General features: G+C 43.5%; 1 protein-coding gene across 18 annotated transcripts in view; it reads left to right on the forward strand.

The window, feature by feature from the left end:
* Positions 1–14647, forward strand: part of Spats2l (spermatogenesis associated, serine-rich 2-like) — a 173868-nt gene that overhangs the window by 73748 nt on the left and 85473 nt on the right. For 17 of the 18 annotated variants that reach the window (XM_006244992.4, XM_006244990.5, XM_063267193.1 and 14 more), the window contains one exon: positions 10262–10322. In XM_006244992.4, coding sequence (XP_006245054.1) covers positions 10262–10322 — 61 coding nt within the window. Of the gene's footprint in view, positions 1–1183; positions 1458–10261; positions 10323–14647 lie in introns of those variants that run through there. The other variant, NM_001014102.1, reaches the window with a different exon arrangement.

Raw genomic sequence — 14647 nt, forward strand, 5'->3', positions numbered from 1 at the left:
AATTTATTTCAGTTGCTTTACCTCCCGGTGAGCTATCTGCTATTATGATCATAACCTGCTCACCTCCCAAGTCAGGCAGAGGCAGAGCTGGGATTCAGTCTTGGTGAAGTATTTATTGTTACTTGTTTGTATCATAAGGATCTTTATAGCAGAAAAGAAGCTTGGCTCCTCCCTAAGGTGACATAGCCCCTCTGGTAGGTGGCTCCTCTCTAGGATGGCAGTAGCCTCTCTGGTAGGGTGGCTTTCTGGGCCCACTACTTGTTTGTTGTTAACTTGGTAGGCTATAATGATAGGGTCAAGTGAGGCCTGATCAAAAAGACTACAGAGTCCAGTTTAGATCATTTAGTTTAGATCATTTTCTAGATCATAATTTAGATCATAGTTTAGATCATTTTAGTTTGCTAAAGAAAACCAAACCAGCAAACCAGGTAACATGAATAGAATAGACTCCATAAAAATGGGCCTGACCGGGATTGGGGATTTAGCTCAGTGGTAGAGCGCTTACCTAGCAAGCGCAAGGCCCTGGGTTCGGTCCCCAGCTCCGAAAAAAAGAAAAAAGAGAAGAAAAAGAAAAAAAATGGGCCTGACAAGAAGCTTCCAATGGTTCCCCAACCCATGGTCCTTACACTGGCCTTTCCCTGTCAAAGACTGGGTAGCTTTCCCCTTCTGGTAGGAGTCTGACCCTTTCCCCTTCTGGTAGGAGTCTGACCCTTTCCCCTTCTGGTAGGAGTCTGACCCTTTCCCCTTCTGATAGGAGTCCGACCCTTTCCCCTTCTGGTAGGAGTCCAACCGTTTCCCCCTTGGGTAGGAGTCTGACCCTTTCACATGCTATCATTGAATGCTAAGTTAGCTAACAGATATTTCCACTTGTGTCTAGAACCAGACACAGGCTTAGAAGTGTTATTTCTGGGTACAGTGCCAGAACTGTTGGCTCACTGATTAAGGGGCCATTCCTGGCGTCACAAGGAAGATGAGAAGCCTTTAGCAGACAGTCACACCTAGAACTGACCTTTGGAATGGTGACCGCCACCCCAGCCTGCACTGGCTCTCAGCCACTACGCAGACAGTGTAAGGTTGCAGGCTCAGTTTTATGACTTCCCCAGGGTAAGAAGAAGAAAGAGCTGGGCTTTCAAAAGCTTGGGCATGAAGACCCAGACACTGGACAGCTTTACACAAAGGAAGCCATCCCTTTCAGTAGAGGAGGCCCTCTCAGGTCTGCGTGTCTGAGGCCACTAGTCCAGTGCTGATTATTCAGACACACCCAAGATCCTACCACTACTCCAGTTCCTGGCTCCACCTCGTCAGTACTGCGGTGACTTACTGGTCACAGTCAACAAAAGTTGATAAAGGTGGCCCTTGGGAGATTGGAATTGACTGTTGGGCTGCTGAGGAGGAAGCAAGTAGCTGGAACAGTCTATGCCTGACAGCCCGAAGCGGAACACCAAGAGACCTTGAGAGTGAGTCAAGGCTGGTTGGTTGGGACAGCTTAGGAAGACCTGACGGGTGGATGGGGGGAGGGGGACAGGACCAAGAGGGGCTGCTTGGTTGTCAGAGGCAAGCTCTGATTCAGCCGTTACCTGAGACATTCCAACAATGTGAGTTTCCCTGCTTCTTTGAGAAGGTCGTTCGATATTTATTAAGAACATTTGTGAAAAAGGACGATTGTGCTTTGGTTGGACAGGAGGTTTTGAAACTGAGAGTTTATTCAGCAGCAACCGAGCCAGCCTTCCTGAATTAGCTGTGTGTCTGTAGGTTTTTCACCAAGTTTAGGTGGGGGTCTTCTGTTTCCTTTGGTGACAGCTGTGCCATATTCTGGGATGGATACAAAAAAAAAAAAGCTTTCAAAAGCACCCAGCCCTGACACCTCCAACAGCAAACCTGTGACCAGACTGTGTGGGCCTCACCATTAATACAGACCAAATCCATAGTTGTTCCTCGCAGAACCCTGACTGTATCAGTTTCAACTCCATTGTCCCCTCCCACTCCCACATTGGGTTCTCTTCTGTGCTTGTGTGATCACAAGTCTTTTTATACCTGAATCCGTCAGCTCTTCAGAGAATAAGAGCTTTGGAACCAGAGATCCAAGTTCAAATCTTAACTCTGGGGCTTATGTGTGTGCCTTGACTCTGTAGTTCCCTCTCATTTTCTATAACAACACAACTTATAGACAAGAACACAACTTCATCTAGCATAAGGCCTGCTGTGAGGATAAAATGAATTAATGCCTGGAAATGCATAGAAAATCCTCAGGGAAGTTCTGAATAGACAGTAAGCATTCACTTGGGGCTAGCTTTAACCCTTCCCAGCATCCTCCATGGACCTGGTACATGGCTGGTATTAAATGAATGTTCAAAGACTAAGGTGAAACCTTGCCCTTTCAGAGGACTGCCCCCCTAGATAGCTAATGACTGAGGGAATAAAAGCATGCTGCGTTTCTTTTTTAGCATTTGAGGAGAGTTTGTGCTAAGACTTTTGGGCTCTGGGGTGGGGGGGTGGGGTAAAGAGTTGTGTAAAGCTCTTGTCTTAAGCCTTCCGGGATTTGGTATTTGTCCTGTGGGCAGTGGGAAGGAAGGAAAAGGGAGCTTGTGTGGTCTACGTGGACACAGTCCCTGTGGCTTGTTTCGAGGAGTGGGGAGGTTCTTCTGAACCCCTTCTCTGCTTCCCACACTGGCCTTTTTAGAGGCATCTTCGAGGACGAACATATTTTAAAGACTGGAGTTTTCATCATTACATCTTAAAAGAACCACATGTAATTGAAATCCTTAAACAAGTGGCTGCTTGTACAGGGGCCAGGTCACCGCGTCTCTATGGAAACACACCTTTGTTTTAAAGCCTAGCGATGGAAAGTGGGTCTTTATAGGAGGCGGTGCCAGGTCGCTTTTGGAAATAGACATTTATTTACATTCTCCAGCCATCAAAGACCCGTGAAATCAAAATACTTTAAATTAAAGGGGAAAACCATGCCACAAACGAATGTTACTAGAACCTGCATGTATGTGCACCCCAGCTCAGAGCCTGCACCAGCTGAGATCACCCCATTTATTTCCACTGTCCTCCATAGCTCCCACTTGCACTCAGCCAGGGAGGAAGATGCTTCGGCACTTTGTGCAGAAATGGTTAATCTTCATTCATAAGCATGTGTTGGTACTAAATTACAAAAGGGAAAATTCAAAGTGGGCCTGTCATGTAGGGTGCTTTGTACTTGCCCTGCCATATCCTGTCTACGCCGTGTACATGGGGTGCTCAGAGGCACACGACCCTGCTGCCTGCATGAGCACCAGTCTACACTGTGTACATGGGGAGCTCAGAGGCACACGACCCTGCTGCCTCCATGAGCACCTGCCTGTTGGTGAAGAGATTCTCCCAGAAAGGTCTGAAATTCGCATCAGCACATCCTGCCCTAGATCCACTCAAGTGATATTCTAAGTGATTGGAAGCTTTTATCTGCCTCTGAAAGCAGGCCTTTTCAAATAAGTATTGACTGTTAATGACCTGTTTAAATAAAACATTCAATTTTCTTTCTTCCCCCCACAAAGAATTTAGTAGGCAGAGACATTTCTAAAGGAAAGGCTAACCCTGCTTTTCAAAAGAGGCTGAGCCAAAGCTTTTAAATGTGAACATTTTTTCCTGACATTTGCCCTTAAAATGCTATTCAGTGAAGCTGTGCTAACAGTGGGTTGAGTACATTGAAGTGTCTTTGAATAAAAATGCAACCTTGAGGGGTTTTTTTTGTCTCCAAATTAAACAAAAATGTCCAAGTAAGTACTGTCCTACAAAATTCATATTTCTGTCACCATGCTGTCTCATTGTTTGTATATCCTCGTTCTTAACAATTAAAGAGAATGTCCTCCTAGGAATAGGGCACTGCACAAGATCTTAAAAGCATAAGAATGAAAAAAAAAACTAAAGAACCTATGGAATGTAAATCTGAGACCTCAATAATTAATGAGGGCACACAGGTGAAGAGGGTCCAGAGCACCAGAACAGTCCAGTCCAGTCCAGTCCAGTCCAGTCAGGGCAGGCAGGAACCCTTCCTGGCAGTAAATGTAGAGAAGCTGACGATTTTACAAAAGAATAAGTATTTTCCTCCTCAGTTGTCATGCAAGCCCCCCACTGTGCATAGAAGACTGGACGTGAGTCTCTGAACTAGTTTGAAGGTGCTCTACATGGAGAAGTAGCCCACTATATCAAGCCCATGCCCTTTCTTCAGATGAACGCTCAGCTTCTCGACACCCTGAGAGTCCCCATCAAATCCAGTTGCCTTTTCTGACTCTCAGCGCCCAGGAGCTACAAAGGACCGTAAAGGTCATTGAATGCATCCACCTTTTCTCCACACTTGAAGACGTGAGGCTCCCATGCCAGGCCTACACGGGGCCCTGTCAGGATGAAAGGCACCCTTTGCAGACAAGTGCAGCTTTCTCGGCTCCCCTGTTCAAGCCTGTCGTGTTTCCTATCTACTCTTACTGCAGTCACTCCAGGATAATGGATGTCAGGAGGAAGATGAAAAAAGTCAGTCTCTCAAAGGTAGCAGCATGCCCTGAACTGAGAAAAACTGTAGCTGACTCTTAAGATGTCCCTATTCCAGGTGACCAGTGGACGCTGTTTTGGAAAAAAATGGGACCGTCAAGACTGTTTGCAGTATAAATTCAGAGTTCTGGAACTCCATGACTTTTGCTGTGAGCTAAATCAGCAGTCCTCAGTTTGAGTCTTGGTCCTCTGACTTTTCATAGGATCTTAACTTACTAGTCTCTTTGTGCTCACTGCTCCCAAGTATAGAATGAAAAGAGTTCTAATTTCTACCTCACAGCAGAGTGTCTGATGCGGTGCAAGCTCTCTGTGAGTGTGTTAATTGATATTAATAATGTTAGCCAAAGCACCACTCTTCAGTTCGTAGAAAATAACCACATTTATTCATCTAGACTTCTGTGGGATGGAGATTCTAGTCTTAGTGGGTGGGCTCTGACCTTGAGCCTGGTTGAAACCCTGATTGCCATGTTCCTTCTCCCTCACCCCAGCTCCTGAGTCACCCAGACTGGCATGTGGCGGACTATTTGCATTTCTAACAAGTCCCCAGTGATGAGGATGTTCCTTGGGGAACCACACCCCAAGAACCACTGCTCTGGTTCAGCACTTTGAGGTAGAACATAATGTATGCCCACAGACAGGAGTTTAAATTCTGTAGTAGACACATTAAAGAAAATATATAAATAAAAGGAATTGGGTACTATACTTTGCTTTAACTTTATCTATTCAATCATTTCAACATACAGGCAATATAAAAATATGAATAAGACAGCTTACATTCTTTTTGTGTTAAGTCTGCAAATTCCTGGAACTATTTTATATTTCCAGCACATTCCAGACTAGCTGCATAAGACACTGAGCTGGAGAGCAGTTGCTTTTTAATCCCAACCCCAGTTCCTCTGGGCTGCACAAACTTCTCTTTTCCAAACACCTCAGTTGGGGAGTTTCTGCTCATTAGGCAAGAGATCAGAAGGGTCCCTGCCCTGTACCATCATGAAGTTAGGACACTTACTGTCCACTCCCCCGCAATGATAGCTTGTTACTCTAGTAATAACCCCAGGTAAACCAGTCCGATTGTTATGTCTTTTACAACTCGTGGGAAGCGGTTCATAAATGCCTCAGTAGAAATCATTAAGACCGTTTTCTTAAGTTTCTCTCCCGGCTTCCTCTGGTTCTCCACGGCCAATTCCGATAGTATGACGTAATGCCCGGGAACAGGAAACTGAAGCTGAGAGCCACCCTGGGTTTCAGAGAAAGGAAAGTGAAACCTTGTCACTGAGAGCCAGGCCACGCTTGGAAGTTTTCTGTTTCCATGACTACAGGAGAAACACAAATATTTGAACTTGGAGTCGGGTAATTGATCACATTGACATACCCAGGAAACTTCATCGTTATGTGCCGATTAGAAATGCCGAGACAAATATATTTGCCAGAATTCCTACTACTCGGGTTTATTTCTCATAAAAGTGTTTACTTTTGTTTGGAAGCTAGCAGGTGTGAGAACGGCATTAATGCTAAGTCAGATCACCGCTTAGCAGGTAATTCCGTTTGAGGGAACTCCGTGCCTGAAGTGGCTGGCGTTAACCATATTTATGTTTTATTAATTTTACCCTGAAGGAGTGTAGAGATGATATATTAAAATGGCGAATTCTTTCCTTGTGATTGATGTCTTTGCCTAATAAGTTTTTTACAACTTTCTTGATCTTTATTTTTGTCTAGGGTGTATATTAAAACATACGATAAAACATATTTGAAATGGCGTTACTGCTACCCAAGTTATAATTTTAAGAAAAAAAATCTTAAAACATTAACAAGGCTTTTGAAATGCCATGTGAATAAGAAACAGCGTTTAGATTTTTGGGCATCTTTGTGCTGGCTGGGAGCATGGCTTCCTAGCCTAGAGTATGGTTGTTATGTCTCAGAACGCCAATGGTGAGGAAGAACCATTAGGCAACTTCATTGTTGTGCAAGCATCTCGGGGTACACATCCACAAGTCTAGATTGGGCGGCCTCTTCCATGCATCAGATGTGTGTCATAGGCCAACCTGTGTGCAGCTCACCATTGACCAAAATGTCCTATGTGGTACATGCCTACGATTAGGCCCCAGTAACTCATCTGTTCCAAGAATAGCTTCAAGTGCTGATAAGAGTTTAGAAATCAGATGGGTTTTTTCCTCAAAGAATTCAGAGTCCTCTCTGCCTTGTAGACTTGAAGCTCTTGTGATTAACTAATGTTAAGGAATGAATCGTGCACCATATTGAGCTGTAATACACTACCAGGTGTAATAACCAAACGTGGACTGGAGGAATTGGGAAGGTCTTTTGTCACTAGAGTCACCAAAGGACCTGAGCCATGCCAGCATGGGAGGTTTCCATCTGCACTTGTGGAGCTGCAGTTTCACATGGTTGGACGGTGGCCTTTGTCATAGGCAGGGAGGTAAAAATATGCCTCTTGGAGGGCACGTTCCTTTACTAACTGAGGAAACAAGACTGAGATTATGTGGGACTGACTGGCTAGATGCAGTTCATGGCAGGAAACAGATTCTCACAAGCTGAGGGCCACAACACAGTTCATCCTCACACGGGACAGGAATGAGTCTGATTCCACAGCTACACAAAACACTGCAGAGGCAAAGTGTTCTTCTGAACACCCAGGCAGGACCAGCACCAACTGAAAGAGGTGACCACTCATGACCATGAGGCTGAAGATATCTCTCACCAGCCCCGGGTGTCCCTGGCACCTGTCTAATGACTTAACTCATAATTTTTAAAGGCAAAGTAAAAATTTGATCCATTTAGATTGAAGCCCTTCAATTAGTTTCTATGATTGGAGATATGGGCAATTTCCCAACCTTCAAGTGTATGCCAGCCAACTGAAAGATGTGGTTTGGAAGGGACAATAGAATCTACCCAGGAAGAAGAGTCTGAAGGGGAAACCCTTCACAAGGGGAGGAGATCAGCTCCTACAATTATTCCTATCTTCACATCTGAGAAACCTACATAGGCCCAACCCACATTTGTAGCCAGTATTTCCTTTCATGGAAAAACAATGTCATCAATCCTACTGGCAGTAGTACTTAGGAAGAGCTTCTGTTGAATTGTACTGTGAGGTCAGTGAGCATAGAAATTGCCAAGTAGGGGTGTCTGTCTATGAGAGAGAGAGAGAGAGAGAGAGAGAGAGAGAGAGAGAGAGAGAGAGAGAGAGAGAGAGAGTGTGTGTGTGTGTGTTGGTATCACGCACAAGCTTTATCTTGTGAGCATATCCTACCATCAATGCTGCCACTTTCTCAGAACTTAGGAACATCTGTTCACTGGGATCTATCTCTCCCTGATTCCTCTGAGGATTAAAACTCTTCAGCTTTAGAAAATGCTACATATCAAATCTAAACTTTAAAGCTGAAACGCAAAAAAACAAAACAAAACCTATTCCACCAGGTTTCACATGTCTATGATGGTCAAATTAGATGTGTCCAGAAAATCCAGCTGGTGTAGCTCTGATTCACAGACTTTTCCTATCAAATGACACCAAAGCAGGTGTCACCATTCACTTTTTGTGTAGTTCTGTATGTGTACCTCTTATACACATACACACACATATACATATACACAGTCATACACCCCATGAAAACTAGATAATTGGTGATATTTACATCATGCCAGAATGTCCATCTGAATAAGACAACCCATCTGGTATTTGCTAAGTGCCGTCTCCATAGATGTCTTACAGGCATCGCATTGATGAAGGTTTCATGGCTATAATCAGAAAAGCCCTGCAGAGCCTCCCTGTTCATTGTTAGAGACAACCAGAGGATAATTGTTTCCTGGAACCACTCAAGGGCAGGAGTAAGCCAGAACAAAGTAGAAGTCTGATTTGCCAGCTAGTACATTTGCTGTCTCCCTTATGCCAACTTTGGGAGCATAGATAGCATTTGCCAACCAAAAGAGGTGAGAGGTATTTCCAGTGAGGTGGCTGTGTGTGTAGAGTGTGCTGTAGAGAAGCTCCTTCCTGGGAATGGATGTGCAGAGCCTCTGGCTTGCATGTCCAAATGCACATGTCAGTTGGCAGCAGTCTTTGGAAAGTTCTAAAAATAAAACCTGATTGCTTCCAGAATTTGATAATATGTCCAAACAGATTCCTATTTGAGAATAACGGAAAGGATAATAGGGTCTACAATGGATATTGTCAAGCTTTCCTCCAAAAACTAGCAAAAGGTATTCAATCAAAATTTATATTTTACTTAAGACCTAGGTTAAAAGAAAGTGGAAGAAATCAAAAACACTTTTACAAACAGTGTTGTACGTGTGTCTTCTCTGGACGTAGGGATACTTGATGTCAAAAGTCAGAAAGAACCAAGAAAGTGCTACTTCTGAACAAATATGTCATTAAATTTAAGTCATTTATTCTATATCTCAGAAAGATCAAAACTATTAAGGGCTTAAGATACATTTTCAACACTAATAGTCAAAGATTTTCACAAAGGAAACTATCATCGATGAATGTTAGGGACACAGACCTCAGAGTGGAGCTACTCCTCAGACAGCGAAGGTGCAGACTGGTGTTAGGAGTTAGGATGGTGAGCAGTGATCAGGGTCCATTGAGACCGGAAATGGGGCACCCCTGGTCGTCAGAAGATTCGGTGAGTGTACACCTGTGTCCAGAAATTGTTAGTAGTGTTTTGTTAAGTGTGCCAAAGGAGAGCAGGCCCGGGAGAGGGCGACAGTAGCTATCAGGAAATCTCTCTCAGAAAAGGAGAAATTTGAGCAAAGATGAAGTTGTCAGAAAAGAAATGGCCATGCTAAGGTGAAAACATTCTGGATAGAAGAAAAAGAAAGAATGCTGAATCTTATGTGGACAGCTGTGGCCATTTTTTAATGGCTCATTCTGTAGTACTGCCCACCTGTGCTCAGAATGTAACACCTACATGAGATTACCTAAGGGGGCTGATGGTAAGCAACCTTGGAAGTGAGGAATGCCATATACCTGCCTATTTGAAATTGGTACAATTTCAGGTTTTGACTACTTCCTGTTCTTCTCTTTTTCATAATAAGAAACACAGTTTGGGTTCATTCCCACCTGTCTGTGTCATTTTCCATGTTAATACAGTATAGATAAAAAGATATGCATTTTCTTACAGAGTTACTATAGCATGCTTTTAGAACATACGTGAGTCACGTGCTGAACTGGAAACTATTTCTCCACTCTAAGTTCATGTGATTACAACTAAATGGATTGGTTTACCATGTCAGTAGAGAGAATGTCTTGGGCACTCTTTGTTGCTGTGCTAAGACATCAGGACCAAGACAACTAATAGAAGAATTTATTGGGAGCTCATGGTTTCAGGGGGTGAGTTGATGGTCATCATAGTGAGAATCATGGCAGCAGGTAGGCAGGCATGATGCCACAAGCTGGAGGAGAGAAGGAGAGGGAAAGAGGTGGGAGAGGGAGGAGGAGGAGGGGAGAGAGAGAGAGAGAGAGAGAGAGAGAGAGAGAGAGAGAGAGAGAGCACTAGGAATGATATCGATTTTCAAAAGCTTAAATCCCACTCCTAGTGATATAACTTCAACAAGGCCACACCTCCTAATCCTTCTTAAACAGTTTCACCAACTGAGAACCAATCATTCAAGTGTATGAGCCTATGGGGGGCCATTCTCATTCAAACCACAACAGGACATAAAAATGACACATCAGGAAATCATCTTTGAAGCATTAACCATGTATTTTATCCTTTCTTTATAGGGCTTATACCCCTAGAAGGAAGATGGCTGAACTCAACACTCATGTGAATGTCAAAGAGAAGGTAAGGTCTTGCTGTGTGTTGACTCTCGGAAACTGCAAACTAGGTAACCTAATCCCTGCTGGTAAAAACTTGATTATAGTGGAAGAAGGGAAAAATGGTTTGCAGAGATACATAGAAAGTCTGTCGCATTGATATACTATTTATCAGAACATTCATCTGTGCAGTGTGTGACAAGCACAATACATTTATTTATGTTACAATCCTTCCCATGATGCAGAGAGAGGAACTGAACAGCAGCACAGGTGAGGCAGGTGGCTTACTTAGCTCACATAGCGCGTAGGCAGCATCTAAGAACTTGTGTGCATGACTGCCCCTCCAACCATCATGTGGCTGTTCCAGATGGCCTTTTAGGTATCTTTCAACTTTGAGAGTTCATGACATGGAACTCCCCCTCACCCCACTCTTTATCATTTTTTTGTGAACTGACCACCACTCACAGCCCTTACCAGTCTGAAAAGCTTACTTGACTTTCTGTCAATATCATCCTCTTATCATCTGTGTATTAATAAATACATTGTAGTATTCGGTCCTAATGGCCTTGAATCACAGCCCAGTGAGATAAGTCAACCCAACCTACCCCATAGCAGCAAAGACTAAGGGAGCCCGGACAGGACCCTCTATTAGCCCCCACTCATGTCTCCTTCTCTACAGGTATCCCAGACTCCTTGGACTGCCTGCCACATTGAGTGTGGGCATTTGGTCCTCATCTCTTTGTATCCCTACCATACTGAAAAATATAGAACAAATGCCAAGCAGAGGGAGTCCTTGTAATTTTCTTCTTTACTGGATGCTAGTGATAAGGACACCAAGCATACAGATGAGTACCTACTCATTTAGGGAGGAGAAGCCAAAATAAATGTAGTGACATATAAGTGAGAACAGCCATTTCAGACCTTGATAGCAGCCTTGAGAACGACACATGAGGTGTGCTTCGGTGGGACCGAGGTAGAGAGGTGACTACTTTACATGAGGATGTTCCAAGAGCTCTTTGAGAGGTCATGTGAGAACTGAAAGAAAGTAGATAGAATCTGAGAGCAGAGAATCCTGTATTTAACTAAAGCAAAAGTAAGTGCTTATGATGCAGAGTTGGGTGTGTTTGGAAACAGGTAGCCAGTGAGGGCCTCAGGGTGATGGGCAGAGGGAATGGGAATGGGACACAAAGGCCAGAGGGCGCCACTTCACCTCAACCATGAACCTTCAGAGAAAAGAGGTGGAATTGAGGAATCCATGTACCTGGATGGAAATGTTTTTATCTTATAATATAAAGATATCAGCCACGTTGAGGAGAAATTAACAGTTCCTTCAAGCATGCAGTGTGGAAAGCCCTGCAAGACTGCGAAACATGTCACTGGAAGCCATATGCATTTTCATATCAAATTATCTGTGTTCCAAACGTCCTGATGTGTAACTTGTCCACCATCATTTCAAAACAACTGTCATTCTAGACCCTGATGCTAGAGTGTGTTATTTGAAGTGTTAATAGAGACGTTCCTGGGTTACTGTAGCATGTGTTTGTTTTCTTTTGATTTTTGTTATTGGTAGTGGCCTTTATTTCAATACGAGCTATTTCCTTTGTAAGTATTCATATTGTCTGTCATGAATTTTAATACATTGTCCTGAGAAGGACCTCCAGCTTCATTAGACTGCTGAAGGTGTTTGCATGCTCTGATAGTTCGTATATGCTCAGCCCAGGGTATGATACTATTAGAAGGTATGGCCCTGTTGGAGTAGGTGTGCCACTGTGGGTGTGGGCTTTGAGACCCTCATTCTAGCTGCCAGAGAGTCAGTATTCTGCTAGCAGCCTTCAGATGAAGATGTAGAACTCTCAGCTCCTCCTGCACCATGCCTGCCTGAATGCCACCATGCTTCTGCCTTGGTGATAATGGACTGAACCTCTGAACCTGTAAGCCAATTAAATGTTGTCCTTACAAGAGTTGCCTTGGTCATGGTGTCTGTTCACAGAAGTAAAACCCTAACTAGGACACATGCCAAGAGGCTTCAACCATGTTAGAGCTTTGGAGGTCTCTCTTCCACGGGCAAAGGGAAGATGTAGTCAGGAGCATGGATTGGTGGGACATGTTTTCGGAGATCACCTGGCCGCCTCTGAGACTATGACGCATGCTTATATGTCTATTCAGTGACATCCTCTTTGATGGGGACACTGTGGCTTGAGGTCACCCTTGACTTGGTCAAAGTCATACTTTGCCATGTCTGGTTCTGAAGTCCCCTCCCTTTTCACTGTTTCTCAGGGTTCCCACCAGGGAACAGAAAAACACAAGCACTACCAAAGGAGATGGAAAATAAAACTTTCACCAACAAAGTTTCTCTGTAGTTTTATGTGGTATCTTAATCGATCTAAACTTTCTATCCATTATATTCCATCATTACTCCACATATTATTTTAATATTAAACTATTTTAGTATATTTATCATTGAATAAACAATAGCAGAAAGCTGCATCTCCTTGATAATGTGCCTTCATAGTCTCCCTTTATTTAAGTGAGAATGTATATGATCCCCAGTTTGAAAAGCTGGGGTGGACTTCCTAGTGCTGGTCACAGATTGGCCTCTTTTCAGCCATCTGCTGATAGATGGATCCAGAATCCTCCAATCAATCTACAGAATGTAAAACCCTTTATGGAATCAGATTTATAGCAAATAATTCCTGCAGAGCATAGCTAGTGGACAGACCACCATGGGAGGCCGAGCAGGCAGGAGTAGATTGTCTTATGCAGAAGAGAAAAAACAGGTTGTTCTGTATGAACACACAACATGGATGGTCGGCATGAAGGTGTCACCCGTTGACTCAGATATCAGAGTATTGACTGTCCGTGGCTGTTGGGAGTCCACATGAGGAGGGATAGGTACGGAGGATGTTTTGCTACTCCACTTGAGTAACTCATCAAAATGTTGTCAGCATCTTGAGAAAGGGTACAATTTGAGTTGTAAATGTTGACAGTGAAAGCAAAGCGTGCTAACTCAATTAGTGAATTCCACCCTCCCCTGTCAAAAGTTAATAGACTTCTCAACTCCATCAAATAAGCCATAATAAGCAACAGAAATTCTGATCATATATAGTTTTAGTTTGATTTATTTTGGTATACTTATTTCCTTTAGTTATTAGCTTTTGTGGCCTTTTATGATTAGTTTGTTTCTCAATCTGTCACACAAAGCAATGACATTTCAGTTTTGAAAATTAAGAATAACAACAACTGTTCGGTCTTAAGTTACAAGCTTTTGTAGATTAGTAAGCAGATTTCTAGTAGTGTTGATACAATATCTAGTCAACATCGGTGGAAAATTAAAAAAAAAAAGTCTTATGTTAGGTGCTGGCTCCGGAGATGGCTCGGTCATACAGGGCTTGCTGAGCATGCATGAGGACCTGTGGTGGAACCTTGAACTCATTTAAAAGGTCAGTTTGGTGACCAAGCTTGTAAGCGTAGCACTGGAAAGGCAGGAACCAGAAAATCCCGGGAACTTGCTAGCCAGCCTCACCAAATCACTGCTCCAGGACCACTGAGAGACATTCCTCAAAAGACAAGATGGATGGCCTTGGGAAATGACAACACTCAGGGTTGGCCACAGGCTGTGCACACATACACATATATGCACATCCTCAAAGACAAATATGTAAACAAGGAAATACACTATCTCTTCCGTTGTAATGCAAGGTTGACAGTGAGATGTGTTCTTTGTCTCTAGTGAACCAAAAGGTTGGGCTGAATAGAAGCCGAGTACTTTGAAGAAATAACTTTTGTCTTCTTGCAGTTTTTTTAGTCCAGAAAAGAAGCTATTAATGTTCAATATTCAGGGCAAATAAAACTTGTAATAGATATTTGTGACATTTTATTTCAAAATAACTTTGCAGTGTTAGATTATAACTGTAAGGATTTCGTTTATAAATGTCGCTCAAGTAGAAATTCAGTTTCCTCAGTAGGGCATACATCTTCCTGATTAGACCTCTGTCTTCTTCCTTACTTTCATCTACCCCTCTCTCCCCACCCCCATGTGGAGTCATGTGCCCTTTAGCCAAGCCCCTGTGACCTTGAACATCTTTGTCCCAACCCATCGCAAAGGCTGGATCCTGTATGATATGTCTTTCTCCAGGACCTGCGCCTCACTCCACTTCCACTCGGGAACCCTTTCAGACATTTTTCTCTCTCCCTGCGTTGCCTGGGTTATGCCCCTCCCCCTGTGCTTCCTCAATGGACTCCACATCTTTCATCACAACTTACTCGCATGTAAAGTGGACCTTAGTTGTCTGTCTCCCTGTGTTAAGACTGGAGAGTGAGTCTTGCATTCTTGGATTTGACCTCTCATTGGCC

This window comes from Rattus norvegicus, chromosome 9 (genome assembly GCF_036323735.1).
Source record: "Rattus norvegicus strain BN/NHsdMcwi chromosome 9, GRCr8, whole genome shotgun sequence".
NCBI classification, from domain to species: domain Eukaryota; kingdom Metazoa; phylum Chordata; class Mammalia; order Rodentia; family Muridae; genus Rattus; species Rattus norvegicus.